The sequence below is a fragment of the Nannospalax galili genome, unplaced genomic scaffold, assembly GCF_000622305.1.
Source record: "Nannospalax galili isolate Female #2095 unplaced genomic scaffold, S.galili_v1.0 scaffold1082, whole genome shotgun sequence".
Taxonomy (NCBI): domain Eukaryota; kingdom Metazoa; phylum Chordata; class Mammalia; order Rodentia; family Spalacidae; genus Nannospalax; species Nannospalax galili.
The window spans coordinates 912,055-929,454 of NW_008348580.1; the positions used below are offsets into that span (position 1 = coordinate 912,055).

Here is a 17,400-nt window from a genome sequence, read left to right on the forward strand (position 1 = left end):
TCCCTCCCTTCTTCCCTCCCTCCGACAGGGTCTTGCTATCTATTTCTGGGTAATCTGAACTCACTATGTAAATCAGGTACTGGCCTTGTGCTGGGATTAAAAGTGTGTGGTGGCCTTTAATCCTAGCACTCGGGAGGCAGAGGCAGGGAGATCTCTGTGAGTTTGAGGGCAGCTGTGGCTACAGGGTCTCAAAAAGACCAAAAACAAACAGAGAGAGAGAGAGAGAGAGAGAGAGAGAGAGAGAAAGGGAGGAAGGAAGGAAGGAAAGAGGGAAGTGAAAGAGAAAGAAAGAAAGAAAGAAAGAAAGAAAGAAAGAAAGAAAGAAATATGTGTACATGGTGTATACAGGACAAAATGGAAAGCTTATTGTTTTTGATAAACTTTGAGAGGGAGCATTTTTCTAATTCACGTTCCATTCATCCGAAAACCTTCTACAGTGTAGAAGGTCAATTAGAGTAGGATAGAGAGAACCTAGAGAGAAGAAACAGAAATGGACAAATCTGCTTTGAGTTGTCCATAGGAAAAAAGCATGGCGCTAACTTGAAAACTGAAAGCCATATATAATTGGGAAGCCTTACTCTGGCTAGTACTTAGAGCTAGAGCTGTGGACGAGTCATGTTAGAAGACTGTTCTGTTCCAGAATATAAACAAAGAAGCATTCAATAGAATTACAAGGATGAAAGAAAATACTGTACCTTTGTAAAGTTAGTGAAAATATATGGATAGTTATGTTTAGTCATTTATTTTTTATACTTGAGATTTGAATTGTGCACACTCTCCCTTGCATTACTTGATATTCAATTTTTCCTAATCAGCTTCAGACAAAGAGAATCTGAATTATACAGCATGTGTAAACTTCACATTGAATGGTAATTAGTCAGCTGCTTAGTAGCATTTAATGTTGATGTTAATGATTCAATAAAATTTAAAAAAATCTACTGATTAGGTTATATATAGATATATAAAAATAAAATATTTTTAAAAGTCTGTATTGGATACCACTGTGTACTTTGTTTTTAATTTTTTAAAAATATTTTATTTTTTATTTTCATTTTATGTGTATGAGTATATTGTCTGCATGTATGTGAGTGCACCCGTGTCATGCAGTGCCATGGAGGTCAGAAGAGGGCCTTGTATTCTCCTGGAACTGGAGTTAAGGATGATTCGTAGCTGCCATGGGGGTGCTGGGAATCAAACCCAGGTCTTCTGCAAGAACAGTCAGTGCACTTAACAGCTGAGCCATCTCTCCAGCCCCTGTTTTTTAATTTTTAATTATATTTATTTGTGTGTGTATATATGTGTAGGTGTATACGTGCATGTCGTCATGCACTTGTGAGATCAGAGGACAGTTTGTGTTTATCTGTTCTACTATGTTGGTTCCTAAGATTGAACTGTGATTGTCAGTCTTAGCATCAAGTGACTTTACCTGCTGAGTCATCTTGCCATCATACCACTGTGTTTTTCATATTAAGAATTCAAGTTTATTGTACAGAAATAATATAATAGTAAATCATTGAAATACTCTTGTAGAAATTACCCCACCTCCTGCTGTTTATTGTTTCCTTTAATGTATAACATTAGTAGTATGTTGATAGCTTAAGAAATTGTATTTATTAAAATGTCTGATACTCCATATAGAATGAATATTTAATAGCAATGCTTGGGTATTCGAGGCCATAATTAGAAAACTGATTGCAAATTGCCAAACTCAAGTGAGTCAACAAATCAATTTAAAGAAATCTCGAGGATATTAGATTTGAAAATGCTCTTCCTTAATTTACTTTGTCCATTATACTTAACTTTAATTATTCATAGTATTGCTAAACATGCAGGAAATGTCCTGTAATAGAATTTATTAAATAATGAAATTTCAGTAATATGAATTCTATCTTTAGTATTGTGTTTTAAAGTCTCAGATTAAGATGTTTTGTAAGGTTATTTAGTATGAAGCATAAAAGCAAGTCTTTGATTAGTAATTTTATCCATTTAGTAATTTTGAAACCAGATATGCATTTCAGAAAAGGAATAATTGGGTCTATGTTTTTTGTTTGTTTCTTGTTCATTGTTGTTGTAGCACATAGATGACAAATGATTTTGCAAGAAACAAAAATATGTATTCCCAATGATGCAGAACAATGATGTTTCACCTAGAGTGTTGCTTTTGGTTGTGTATCTAAGAACATATGTACTCTATTCCTCTCATAGATGCAGTAAGTAGTAACGTGTTTATTTTGTTGAAAAATATAGCCTCTACCTCTACTTTGATTTCTTGTATGTGCCAGATATTTAAGGACTATAGGATGACTTTCTATAGCATCGACTTAATTGGGTGAATTACGCACAGGCAAAGGAGAGTAAGCAAGCCTGAGGATATAGATTCTAGTTGGAAATTTGACTGTGGTTCCATTAGAAGGTGGAAGTGAGTATGGAAGAGTTACTCTTTAGTATTGTTCAGGGTCTCCTGGTGTTTCTTATTTTTGCTGTTAATAGTGGAGATTCACAAATATGGTATGGATAGACTTAGGTTTTTGTCCCTGAGTAGTAAGACTATGGGAAGGTTTTATGTTTTGAAGGTGTTTTGATGAGTGAAAAATTTTGTAAAACAGGAATAGCTATCTCTTTTTCGTGATTGCACAACAGTAATGGCCAAAGACTTCCACTTATTTGTTTTGCTCCATTCCTTTGTTTTGTTTTCTCTTTTTTCCTACTAGGAGAAAGACATATTCTTCAATTGATGAAATTTTTGGTGAAAAAAATTGAGCTTTATCTTACTTTATTTCTTTTCGTGGTTTTGTGATTCTTTATATTGCAGAGATACTTAGAATTTAATGTAACCTGGCTTCATTGTGCGGCCCTAGACTACTTTCCCACTTTCTTCTCTGTCTTCTATTGTAACTGAATTCTCCAGTTGCAATCTGTGCTGTGCTCACTCTGTTTTAATTTATTCCTGTCAGTGCTATTCCATTCTACTGCTTCTGGTAGTTATCTGCTTATTCTCTAGGGCCCTATTCACATGTTGGTTTTCTAAAATTGCGAATAATTCTTTTCTTTTCTTCATGATCTCAGCCAAGCTAAATAGCTCTGCTTTTGCTTATCGTTGCACTTCATAGGTGGTTCTTGCAACACCCATCAATCATAGGTATGCTATAGCTGTTAGTGTGGAGCCATGTGCTCTTTGTCTTTGTACCTTCTAGGACAAGCATGTTATTAACATTTGTTGAATCAAACTGTGTTAAAACTGTATCCTTCTAATGATGGAGAAGACATCTTGCCTCATTAAATTCTTTGATCATGGTAACATATTCCCCTTCTGTTTCTCATATGTGTTATCCCAACATGCTGCAGTTAAAATATTTTTGGTATTAGGGATAGATTGAGAACAAAAAAGGGACCATTTTATATAGCCCTAACTCAAGGAGTTGGCTTTTGACTCTTGGTTACTATTTCATTTTGAGAGTTTCGTTTTCTTCTTTCTGTAGGACCCTAACAGGAGCATTCATACCAGCAGCAGTAGCAGCAGCAGCAGCAGCAGCAGCAGCAGCAGCAGTAGTAGCAGCAGCAGCAGCAGCAGCAGCAGCAGCAGCAGCAGCAGCAGCAGTAGTAGTAGCAGCAGCAGCAGCAGCAGTAGCAGCAGCAGTAGCAGCAGCAGCAGCAGCAGCAGTAGTACCAGTTTTTCAAAGCCTCACAAATTAATGAAGGAGCACAAGGAAAAACCTTCTAAAGACTCCAGAGAACATAAAAGTGCCTTCAAAGAACCTTCCAGGGATCATAACAAATCTTCCAAAGAATCCTCTAAGAAACCCAAAGAAAATAAACCAGTGAAAGAAGAAAAAATAGTTCCTAAGATGGCCTTCAAGGAACCTAAACCCATGTCAAAAGAGCCAAAAGCAGACAGTAACTTACTCACCATCACCAGTGGACAGCAGGATAAGAAGGCTCCCAGTAAAAGGCCCCCCATTTCAGAGTCTGAAGAACTCTCAGCCAAAAAAAGGAAAAAGAGTAGCTCAGAGGCTTTATTTAAAAGTTTTTCTAATGCACCACCACTGATACTCACTTGTTCTGCTGACAAAAAACAGATAAAAGATAAATCTCATGTCAAGATGGGAAAGGTCAAAATTGAGAGTGAAGCATCGGAGAAGAAGAAGTCAACATTACCACCATTTGATGATATTGTGGATCCCAATGACTCCGACGTGGAGGAGAACATGTCCTCCAAATCTGATGTGAGTAGGCTTGTGCTTTTCCTCCTTTCCTTTAGTATTTCTGGGTTTTGTTTCAGATCGCTTCCTGGTAAGGAATGAGGCAAGGACAGGAGTGCCAACCCCTAAGAAAGGAAGCATTGGAGGGGCCTCGAAGTGAATTTTCTTAACTAGTGGGGGAAGGAATGAAATCATTCGGGAATCTGTAGTTTTTTAGGTTGTTATGTAAGTTGTTAAGGAGGGGCTGGAGAGATGGCTCAGCAGTTAAGAGAACTGGCTGCTCTTGCAGAGGACCCAGGTTCAATTCCCAGCACCCACATGGTCGCTGACAACTCTATAACTCCAGTTTCAGGGGATCCGATGCCCTCTTCTGATCTCCATGGACATTGCACTACACAGGCACACTTAGGTACATGCAGGCAATACACTCATACACATAAAAAATAAAATAGAATAAATTTAAGATGTTATGGAAAAGATACATTCCACAGTACAATAAAAGTTATTTGAGTAGTAGCATATAAATTCTGTGTCCTTCAAAGCCTTGCTACTGTGATTTTCAGTGAGTGCTGATTTAGGGAAATGGGAGCAATGCACTCAAACTTGAATATAACAGAAAAGCAAGTTGAAAAAGAAACCTAAAAAATACTTCTGGTCATTATTATGAAGTACTTGTTTTAGATAAGTGAGAAGCTGGTTATAGTTTGTGATTTTTTTTTTTTTTCTGTGTGGTGCTGAAGATTGAACTCAAGGCCACGTGCAAGCTAGGCTAGCACTCTACCTTTGAGCTATACCCCTAGCCCCAGTGTTGATGTTATTTAACAGCTTTATTAAGCCAAAGTTTGTTGTAACAATGCATTATACACATTTAAAATGTATAATTTGAAACTTTTACTTTTCAGTATACTTGTAAAACTACTTTCAATTTGGAAAGGAAATAGTTTTTTTCATGTGTAGTCACACTGATTTAGAAGGATGAAATATGTGATTTGCTGTTTGTTTCCTGATAGATCCCTGAAGGAACATCTGACCATCCCCCAGTGTTGTTTGATATTAGGATTTAGAAGTACAGATTTTCAGCATTGGGTGGGAGAAATTTCCAGGCTATATATTTTAACCTCTTACTATTATAAAACCTTACATATCTAGTGAAAAGAGTGTTAGAAAAGTATTTGATTCTATTTCTAAAGAAGAAAAAATATCACTTATTGTGGTTATGTCTTCAGTTCTATTTTCTTTGTTTGGTCTTTTAAAATTATTTGTCAGTAGTGACCATTAATGCCAGAAATTTCCTTACTCTGTGTTGTCAGTTCTCTAGAAAATGGTAAGGAAAGCTGTCTTGTTAAAAATCACTGGCGGTTTTGGAATCCTTTCCTTTATGTCCCACGAAGTTGTCCTTGGATATCATCTGTTTTAACTCTGATAAAGGAGGAGAGGCCTTCCCTGACTTAGGTTTGCACTGTTCTACATAGCAAGCCAGTCAGAGTCAGGACAAGGTATCAGTACTGATCTCACTGGTCCAGGGACCACCTGCTCCCCATACTCTGTAATACTAATCTCACATTTCTGATCAAAGTTCATATTTGGAGCAGAGTACCACATAGAATAATGCAAGTTGGTAATTTGTTCCATTGCTTGATAAAGATAAGAATAGAATGTGTTAGAGTTGCCCACATGTGCACTTTCCCTTCTTCTGTACCTCTCCTAATACTTTGAAACTTATTCTTAATGCAGATAGTACTTTTTATGCATTTAACTTTTGTTTCAGATCATCTTAAAATGCTCTCAGGGTGTGATTAATGTAACAAAATTGTTGAGTTTGGCAACTTTGTCTATATTCTGAAATGTTACACTTCTAGTACTAAGGTTCTCAAAACTGTGGGTTGTGAGTCACTGTTAAGCTATGAAATCAATTTAGCATGTCATCACCAATATTTGAAAATTCAGACTGTGAATATATAATGGTTTATAAAAACTTTATTTCAGAAAGAATGTATTTCTTCAATGATCAAAACTTTCAAAGGCTGCTTCTTGGAATTTTTCCTGATTTGTGGGAAGACCAAATGACATTCATAAAGCATTATTAATGCTCTTTCTACATGAGACTGTCACAGATGATGCTCTTCCTTGGGCAGTTCTGTTTATTCTTTCATTTGTCCCATGCTCTTTCCTGTTTATGCATGATTTATTCTTTTTAATAAAATTCTTACTTAGTTTGGTATATTTATACTAATTGATACCTTGAAATTTCTTTTTAATAAAATTCTTAGTTTGGTAGATTTATACAATGCCTTGAAAATTCTTCTGAAACACAGAATTGTTTATTCTTAACAGTGGGTAGTTCACTTACAAAATGATGAATATTATAGCAGCCATAAACCCAGTGACCACAGTAGGAGTTCCTGTCATCATGTGCTGTACATAGCATGGCAGAGAAAGTATATTAATAACTTTTGAGTATTGTGTGGGTATGAAATTCAACACTTGTACTTTCAGCAAGTCTTTTGGTACTAAATGGTACTAAATGCTTTTGTGGTTGATTTAGTTCTTTAAGTGTCAGTGCTGTAATAGAAGTGCTGCTGTGTGAGTCGTGTATCAATGAGATTTTGCTTTTAGGAAAGAGACTGAAATTCCATTTATATAGTAATAAGGATAGCTTCATATTTAGACTGTCTTCTAACTGCGGGCAAGACAGTGGTAGGAATTGGAATGTTGAACACTGGACAGTTGGAGCCTTCCTTAGCCAGTAACTAACTGATCTAGTAGTACGGGGCTTGTCCAACTTCAGGGACACTATCCCTTTTCCTAGGGTGTGTGCATGTTGACCTCTGAGTAAGGGCGATTACCTGACCTGATTTTTCTAAAGTCCTTTGAAGCTTTATTATTTAAATATGTTCATTTGTGGGGTAGTAAGTAATTTTAGACAGAAGAGGCAGAGATCATGGACTCCAGAAACAAGAAAAAATTCACCCACCAGAAGAGTTTTAAGAATTAAGAGGGATGGGGAATGGGCTGAGGGAGTGGCTTCATTAGTCAAGTGCTTACTGTGCAAGCATGAGGACCTGAATTTTTATCTGCAGCACTTCTGCAAAAATCTGGTTGTAGGGCTGGAGAGATGGCTCAGCGGTTAAGAATACTGACTGTTCTTGCATTGAACCTGGGTTTGAATCCCAGCACCCACATTGCAGCTAACAACTGTCTATAACTCCAGTTCCAGAGGAAAGGACAGCCTCTTCTGTCCTCCGTGGGCACTGCATGACATGCAGGCAATACACACATACACATCAAATAAAAATAATAAATAAAATACATTTAAAAAAATCTGGTGAAATGGCACACACACATAAACCCCAGTTCTATAGGGGTAGAGAAGAAGGGGAGATAGATGGATCCTCAGTGTTTGCTGGCCAGCCAGAGTAGCCAAATTGATGAGTTCCAGGTTCAGCAAGAGACACTGTCTCAAAAACTAAAGTCAAGTGTGACTAAGGAAGACATCCAGTGTTGACCTCTGGCCCCCACATAAATACACATACATCACATATATCACACACATATAACAACAACAGCAACACCAACACCAACAAAATAAGGCTGGGGGAAATGATGATGTACTTGATAGTGTCTGTAAAGAAAGCATCTTGCCTCAGCCTAATTTTTAAAAAAATTATTAGTAATAGTATTTTAAAGAGGCTCTTCCATAACCAAATTAGGTTCAGATCTATCTTCCTTCTGCCCTCTCTCTCTTCCTTCCTTTGTTCTTGTCTTGACTTTTTTGAGACAGGTTCTCATTCTATAGCCCAGGCTGGTCTGGAGCTTACTGTATAGCGCAGGCTGGCTTCAAATTCACAACAGTCCTTATGCCTCAGCCTCCCAAGTCCTGGGATTCCAGTTATCAACCACCACTCTTGGCCAGGTTTTATATAAAAATAAAAATCAATAATATCAAGAAGGACAGGGAGTTTGGTTTATTGATTCATACAGGTCTTTTTGTCAAATTTTCATATATGAGAAAGAAGAAACCAGGCAGATTTCTGTGGCTTGTTCACTGTATGTCTTTGAGGGATCTCTTAGTTGTTGGAAGATGATAGAGAGTTAGGTGATGGGGAGTCTGGGAGCTGGCATTTGACAGCCTGTGTTTGTGTCTTAGTACCCTCAGGGAGCTGGGACAAACTAACATTTATTATTTTTTAGTTTCATCTTTTGTAATGTGGAGATCATAATCTGATCCATGCTGTAGAAGTATTATGAAAATAAGTGAGCCTGAATAAGACATTAACATTCATTATTTAAAAAAATTTTTTTTGGTTACTGCTCTGGTGACCTGGCTTCTGAGAACCTTTATAACCCATAGTCTTGAAAGAGATTTTACCATCTTTAAAATGACTGTAGAAATCATGTTATTTCTTTTTCAGGTGTGTGGGTTTATATGCTTTTTTTTTTTTTTTTTTTTTGGTCTTTTTGAAGCAGGGTCTCCCTGTCCTGGAACTTACTGTGTAGACCAGGCTGGCCTTGAACTCACAGAGATCCACCTGCCTCTGCCTCCCAAGTGCTGGGATTAAAGGTGTACGCCACCACGCCCGGCTTTTTAGTAGGGGAGAAATAATTGACATGTATCATTTTCCTCAGCATTTTGCCTTGATGTGTAGTATAATGATGGCATTGTTAGTAATATACATGTGCTTCACTGTCACTGGAAAAATAAAGGGCAGAATCTGGTTTTATACCAAAAGTTAAGGCAGAGTTTTGCAAGATCTTTTAGTTTTGTAATTGAGACCAAAGAGATGAACATACCTAGCGCTGCATTGGGTGAGGCCACTGGTGGTTTTCTTTTCTTTCTTTTTTTTTTTAGTTGCTATTTCTGGAAAAAGAACACCTCCAGATATGATTTATCTTTGAGTTCTGCTAACACAACTATAGTAGTTTTTTAAATGTTTGTGATTCCTTAAATGTTTTCTTCTTACAAAGAAATCTAGTATTATCATATGAAAGTTCATCAGGAACTTTCCCTGTAGAATTTGGATGGGGAAGAGAATGATAGAAAGATTTGTTTTATAATGAGTGAGCAAATACAGAAAGCATATTACTACAATGTTTTTAGTGAGATATTTTACACCGAAGACCTCAGTAACTCCCATCAGAGTAGAGCAGTTCTCTGTGTAGAAGGTCATCTCTTTTGGGGGCATACTGATCCACACATCTTACTGACTAGTAAGCCAAGTGCTTATCCTTGCTGGTGACTGACACTTTTCAGCAGATAGAAAAGATATATGAATATATCATTATCAAAAAAATACTTACAATTGTAGGTCTTACTTACACTTTGGTAATTGATCATAAAATAATTTCATACCTTCTGTAATTTCTCAGTGTTTTGTTTACATTTGTTTTTCATGTAACTGGTTTTAAAGAGTAGCCTATGGAATTTTTGTGTGTATCATCTGAGTAAGCTTTATATTCATAGCAGAGAAGTAGGAAAAAATACTGAAGATTGTGAAATAACCATTTATGATTGGGTTTGGTTTGGGCAATAAAATTCTTTATTTTTGCCTTTCCTTCTTTCACTTTGCACTGTAGAGATTTGATCACAATGTACAAGTGAAGTTGAAAGTTCCAAGCATCTTTTCCTGAAGATGGACAAATTACATTTGGTAAAAATGTACCTACTTCAGCCTCCAGTGTAAGAATAAGTTTTCAACCAAAACTTCTGATGAATTTGACTTACCAAAGTGTTTCTTTGAATAAAAATCTTGAGGGAGAAAAATGCAATCTTGGGGGCTGGAAACATGGTTCAGTAGTTAAGAGCTCTGGCTGCTCTTGCAAAGGACCCAGGTTCAATTCCCAGCAGCTACATGGTGGATAACAATGGCCTGTAACTCCAGTTCCAGGGGATCCAATGCCCTCTTCTGACCTCCACAGACACTGCATGACACGGGTGCACTTTATATACATGCAGGCAATACACACATACACATAAAACTCAAATAAAATTTTTTTTAAAAATTAAATCTCATCATATGGTAGCCTCTCCTTTTTTCTAACTTCCTTTCAGAGTGGATGGTGGTTCAGATATGGGGTTAAATACTTTAAACTGCCCTTACAAAAGTCTCTTTGAAAAAGGAAAAAAAAAAAAAGGGAGAAGGCAAAGAAACTTCCTGTCTTTTGTTGTCCCTCATTTCCTTGTGCCCCACCCTGTGTGGAGCTGGCAGTAAATGTCCTGCTGTTGAAGCCTTAGGTTTTTATGTGGTGAAAGGGTACTTGCAGCTGAGAAGAAGGTCTTTATTGTGTTTTCAAAGTGGCTTTTTAATGACTTGTAATTCCAGCACATGCAGGCTGTGTGTGGGGACCTCTAGCTGGAGAGGCCATTCATTAGGGGCTGTCACACTCAGGGGTAGGGAGGTCAGGAGTTGTCTGATTCTGAGCTCCCGTTTTCTGTGTTTTATAACTGAAGGTAAAATTACCTGAAGGGGCTGTAGTTCTACCTCTTGGTAGATTTAGCTTAGAGTGGAACATTAATTAAAATAGTTGGGAGATGAGGCTGGAGAGATGGCTCAGCAGTTAAGAGCACTGGTTGCTAGTCCAGAGGACCCAGGTTCTGTTCCCAGTACTCACATGGTGACTAACAACCATCCCTAACTCCAGTTTCAGGGGATCTGACACCCTCTTCTGACCTCTTTGGGTATTGCATGACATAGGCGCACTTATATACATGCAGGCAATACACTCACACACATAAAATAAAAATAAAAGGGAGGGACTTTAGATAGACAGACTAAACCCCAGCAGATGATCTTGTACTGAGGGACATCTGGGGACACTAACTTTACATGCTAGGCCTTAACACAAATTACAGAAGGTATGAACTCCAGTGGGGGGGCTATGAGAGGTGCCAAAGTGGAAGGGTTATAAAGAAGATTTTTTGTATGAAATATACAAAAAGCCAATAAAAAGTTAAATGTGGAAAAAATTAAAAAGCAGTTGGAAGAATGTTAACTGTGTTATATGCATGGAACTATTCACCTGATCTGCTTTACCTTTTTTGTTTTCCGATAGGATGTGATCAGATTGAAGATGCACTCTAACCAACCAGCATGTCATTGATTCATCCATATTCCTGATTTATTACTTTTTAAAAGAGGATAAAGATTAGAAGTAGAGAAAAAGATGTTTTTTTAAAGGAGTTTTTCTTGTTTTCATACATGTTAAATTAAATGTAATGTCTTAGTTTTTCAATTAAATAAGTCCTTTTAATGACTTGTAATTCCAGCACATGCAGGAGCTAGAAAGGCTGTGTGTGGGGAGCTGTAGCTGGAGAGGCCATTCATTAGGGGTTGTGAGTAGAAATGGGGCTCTATCATACCGTTGTCTATCACCAAGAGTTGCCAAAACTGATCATTTTCATTCTAATGTTTTAAGCTGGTGTCTTTTCCTGATGAATTTGGAGCCTTCTTGACAGTGCTCCACTGTCTATTCAGTTCACTATTGTTTTGTGTTTTATTATTTATGTAAGCATGCTATCATCTTTAGACACAAAACCAATGATGTGAGCCAACATAGTATCTGCAAGACTCATTATTACATCCTGTGGGAATGCTGTATAAGTATAGCTAAACGTTTGAGTGACAGTCATGTGCCAGTTGCCCTAAATGTTTGATATGTTCTCATTCATCCCTGACTTATTGCCATTATTTTATAGATGAGAAGACTAAAACTCAGGGATTAAGAAACTACCCAAGACTGCCATGTTTAAAAATAGTAGAACCAGTTGGAATATGGTGACACATACCTTAAATTCTGGCATTTAGGAGGCAGACGTAGGTGAATCTCTGTGAGTTTGAGGCTTGTCTTGTTTTCATAGTGAGTTCTAGGCAAATCAGGCCTACATAGTGAGGGTCTGTCTTTAACAACATAACAATAGCAACAAAAGTGATAGGACCAGGATTTGAACCCATGTTGTAGAGAGCATCTTTAAGAGAAGATTTTACTTTCCCATAAATTCACCTCAGAGTTGCAGAGATGTTTATGAAGTTGACAGCACTGCTGTGAAAACCTTTGTTCTCATTTTCTTGTTCTATTTATGTATCTTTAAGATTAAAATTTTTTTATGTGTGGGGCTGGAGAGATGGCTCAGCGGTTAAGAGCACTGACTGTTCTTGCAGAGGACCCGGGTTCAATTCCCAGCACCCACATGGTGGCTGTGAACCATCTTTAACTCCAGTTCCAGGGGAACCTAAGGCCCACTTCTGACCTCCGCGGCATTACATGACATGGGTGCACTCACATACATGCAGGCAATATACTCATACACATAAAATAAAAATGATAAAATATTAAAAATAAAAAATTTTTTATGTGTGTCTGAGTATATGTATGTGCTTCATGTGCATGTAGGTGCCCATAGAAGAGCACAACAGATACCTTGTAACTGGCAGTTGTGAACCATCTGATGTGAATGCTGACAATCAACCCAGTCCTCTGCAAGAGCAGCAGGTACTCTTATTCAATGAGCCATTTCCTTAGCCCTATTATATAGCACTTTTTCTTATCCTGTGGGTTTGGACTTTGCCAACAGACTTCAGAAGCAACAGTCTGTCCTGGATGGATTTGGTGTGCACTTCTAGGACAGGGGAGATCTGTGATACTTCTATGACTTCTAATTCTTCTTGCAGATATTCACCTTAGTAAAACAAACTCTCATGGCTGTGGGCTGCATGTTATTAAATATGTCTTAGGGATTATTTCTTTGCTTCCTGAACTTTTTCCTATTTGTTTTTTACATAAAAGTTTGTTTCACAGAGTTGAGCTACAGTATCAAGCATTCCAGAAGATACAACCTAGGAACAAATGGTGTTTTCTACTTGGGAGGCACCTTCTTTTCAAATCTTCTGGTTCTATTTTATAAGTTAATTTTATAATCTGTTATTCAAAATATAGGCTATGCATTCTTGGAATTAGGAAGAGAGTAGTTTTCTTCTGGGGTCTGTAATTATTTAAGCAAGTTTGAAAAGTTGTTCTCAGTGGATAACAATTTATGACTGCAAACTTTCAAGACTGTGTCAAGGTCCACAAAGAAAAATCACCCCTAAGGGTCAAAGAACCTGTTAGGCAGGAGAAAATGGGAAAGGGTTTACTGAAATGTTTAGAGACACTATATTTTGCTTTTGAATTCTGAAAACATAGGAGATGGGAAGGTATGTGTAGTGGGGGACTGGAGTAGGGAGAGAAAAGTACAGACCATGTGATACAGAAAAAGAGATTTATTCCTCGCCTTTCCTAGTTATAGGAAGTTATAGGCAGGGCCCTCAACTAGTATTCACCAAGGAGATGCTTGGACAGCCCTAGCTTGGGACCTCAATATTTAAAGTCATAATGCTGTTTCTTAGGAATTCAATTATAGATACTTGCTTTATTATGAGATTTATTTAATATTATTTTGAGACAGTCTCATGTATGCCAGGCTGGCTTTAGAGCTTACTGTACAGTGCTGAGCATGACATTGAACTTCTGATTCTTCTGTCTCTACCTCCCAAGTACTGAGATTAAAGCACCACCGTACTCATGTATACTGTGTTGCTGATTGAACCCAGGGCTTTGTGTACAGTGGGCAAGCATTTTTACCACCGTTTATCACCAGACCTATTCTAATAAAGTATCATAAACCATCATCTCATTGAGTCACTTCCTGTATGTGTGTACACGTCTTGTGTGTATGAATGCATGCCCATGCAGGCCACAGTTTGATCTGAGTTTCTTCCTCTGTTGTTCTCTATCTTGTTTATTTATGGATTTTAATATTTATTATTTTTGTTTTACATGTATGAGTATTTTGCCTGCATGTATGTAAGTGCACTGGTGTTGTGCAGTGCCCATGGCGGCCAAAAGAGGGTGTTGGGTTCCCTGGAACTGATGTTACAAATGTTTGTTAGCCACCTTATGAGTGCTAGGAACCGAACCCTGATCCTCTGCAAGAGCATCCAGTGCTCTGAAATTCTGAGTCATCTCTCCAGCCCCTCTCCGTCTTTTTTTTTTTGACACAGGGTCTCTTCACTAAACCTGAACTTGCTAATTCAGCTAGACTGGCTGTCCAGTGAACTGTGGGGATCTGTGTCTCTGCTTCCTCTGTGCTGGGGTTACAGAAGTATACTGCCACAAAGGCTTTTATGAGAACACTGGGGATCTGAACTGAGGTCTTCATGCTTATGCAGCACACACTTTATACACTGAGCCATTTTTGCAACCCTTAAGGGTTTTTAAAAATCATACATTATGGAGCTGGAGAGATGGCTCAATGGTTAAGAACACTGGCTGTTCTTGCAGAAGACCTGTTCAAATCCCAGCTCCCACATGGCAGCTAGCGACTGTCCGTAACTCCAGTTCCAGGGAATCCTACAGCTTCTTCTGTCCTCCGTGGGCATTGCATGACACAGGTGCACTTACCTACATGCAGGCAATACACACATACACATAAATATAATAAATAAAATTAAAAATTAAAAAAATCATACATTGTGTCATATAAAAATTGAAAAGTATACAAAATTGACAGTTCATGTAGGTATGCATACACATAGTGTAAAGACAAGTCATTGGACAAAAATAAAATTCAGAATAATAATTGAGAGGGGGAGAGAACATATGGAACTTCTTAAGTAATATTCTATTTTCATAGCTGGCTGATAGGTATACAGATATTCATATTTAGTATTCTTTATTGCTTATATATATGTTTGTATATTTCTGTGGTATGAAATACTTAAGATAAGACCAAAAATATAAAAGATGTTAAATATGAATGCTTAATTATCTTTCAATGCTGTGTTACCAGTGTTAATCTAAAAGGTCTATAATCTAGTAAAGAGGAAAATAACAAGCATAGTCTAAGTGCTTTGACTGACACACAATCTGAACACCTCTTCTGGTACTCTAAGTCAGGGAAGAGTATTAGCCATTCAATTCTGAGTCTTCCTCTTTCATCTATAATGAGATTTTTCTTTTGGGGGGGGCGCTCATTCTCTGGTCTTTTTCTCCTTTCTGTGTTCATAACAATCGTGGCTATTACTGTAGCAACCATGCCTCTCTCAACATAGGCTACAACTGTGGTTCTGATGTTGGTCTCCCTTTTACTCCTTCATTTATTCCAGCAGCTTTCTTTTTCTTCAAAGTGATCAAAACCCATTTCCCTGTATATGCCCTGGTTAGTACTTTTGACTGGTATTATTCGTCATCTTTTTTATTAGAGCAGTCATGGCTCTTCTTGTGGTTTCTATTTGTATGTGAGTGACTTGATTTTGAGTGTTCTTCCTGTTCATCTACTTATTATAAAATCATAGTTTGCATCCTGTTTGGGCTTTATGTTTCAGAACAAAATTGGATGGTATATCCACCATTTTAAAAAGTATAACTTGAATTTTAGACTCTTTCTCCCTGTTTCTTCTACTTCTTCAGCTGATCTCCCTTTGAAAGCAAAGCACCAATTTCATTTTTTAAAACACGATTATTATTTTTATTTTATGTGTGTGAGTGTATTGCCTTCATGTATGTAGGTACACCCATGTTGTGCAATGTCCACAGAGGTCAAAAGAGGGCATCAGATTCCCTGGAACTGGAGTTATAGACTGTTATCTGCCATGAAGGTGCTGGGAATTGAACCCAGGTCCTCTGCAAGAGCAGCCAGTACTCTTAACTGAGTCATCTACCAATTTCTTCATCTGCTTCTATTGAACCACTATCTAATTATTCCTTTTTGGGTTTCAGTGATCATTTAGAAATTAAATCAGGAGAGTCATCAAATAGATCATCTCAAACCACTGTATGAGTTATCCTGATATTCTGATATAATACAAAATCTTTGTCAACAAAGGTCTCATTAATTTTCTTAACTATGTCCATGCCTTCTGAATGAACACTACCAAGGTGTTTTTTCCTATAATAAGAAACAGATCCAAGTTAATCACTGCAGTTTTCCACTATGGACACAGTGCTTTTTCTCTTGTGCCTAATCCTTGGCGTATTTTTCTGCCTCAAAAATACTCTGTTTGATCACCTTGCAGTTGTCCAAATACAGACTGTCTTCCAGGTCAGTCCCTGCAGGGTTGCCCATTTATATGACAAAATTCCTCTGTTAATTATGAATATGGCAATAGTTGCAATATTTTATTTTGCACATCTTCAGGAAATTCAAGCAAGCACAAGACCACTCTTTGGCGTGTAAGTCAACGTTGATGTTGCAGAGGGTGTACTCCCACAGAACCACTATGGCACAAGTTGGTGGGGGGGTGTTTGATTTTTTAAATTTTTCTTTTTTCCCTTATTTTAAATAATCTATTTTTTAGTTTGCATACCAAATAATGGGCCTCATTACGACATTTTTATGTATATATATTTTTTGCATTGATCATATTTGCCCTCCTCCATTACCATTCCTCACTGGGCCTCATTATGACATTTTTATGTATATATTTTTTCATTGATCATATTTGTGTCCTCCATTACCATTCCTCACTCCTCTTCCCATTGGTCCCTTCCCTCCTCCAATAGTTCCTCTTCTGCCTCCCTCCCTCCCTTCCTCCCATCTCTCTCTGTAGCTTCATCTCTTTCTCCCCCTCCCTCTCTTTCTCTCTCAAACACATACATAGACTATACATATCACTTTGAATTATAAAAACATTTTCTTCTGAACATGTTTAATGGTAATATTCTTTGATTATTCTAAGGATGTTGTATAGTAAAATATGAATGTGGTTGCTAGTTTACACAGTACCACATTAGATATTTCAATAGTACATGATTAGATTTTAAGCTGGGCTTTGAGGAGAAAACAACATGAAATAAACTAGATGGCCAGTGTGTAGTGTGTGGTCTTCACTGAAATGGGGAGGTCTCAAAGTAAAGCACAGTGACACTAACTATTGTGTGTGTTCCCCTTTGTACAGATGTATCTATGTGCTATGACATGCTTTGTAGGTTGGAGGACAACTTGTGGGAGTCAGTTCTCTTTCCATTGTGGGTTTCAGGGCTTGAACTCAGGTTGTCAGACTTGTGTCTCAAGTGCCTTTACCCACTGAGTCATCTCAGTAGCCCCACTAAACTGAGGAAAAAAGGATCAGTGGTCTTAACTTTCACTTTCTGGCTTCTCTGGGTCCGAAAGTAGTGGTGCCTCAGTCAGTGAGAAGGGAAGAAAGAAGGTGCAGCTGCAGTACAGGAA

General features: G+C 37.6%; 1 protein-coding gene across 4 annotated transcripts in view; it reads left to right on the plus strand.

Annotated features, from left to right (window-relative positions):
- Positions 1-17,400, plus strand: part of Mllt3 (MLLT3 super elongation complex subunit) — a 357,726-nt gene that overhangs the window by 284,899 nt on the left and 55,427 nt on the right. For all 4 annotated transcript variants that reach the window (XM_008845527.3, XM_017801213.2, XM_008845528.3 and 1 more), the window contains exon 5: positions 3,480-4,223. In XM_008845527.3, the coding sequence (XP_008843749.1) occupies positions 3,480-4,223 (744 nt within the window). The remainder of the gene's footprint in view (positions 1-3,479; positions 4,224-17,400) is intronic.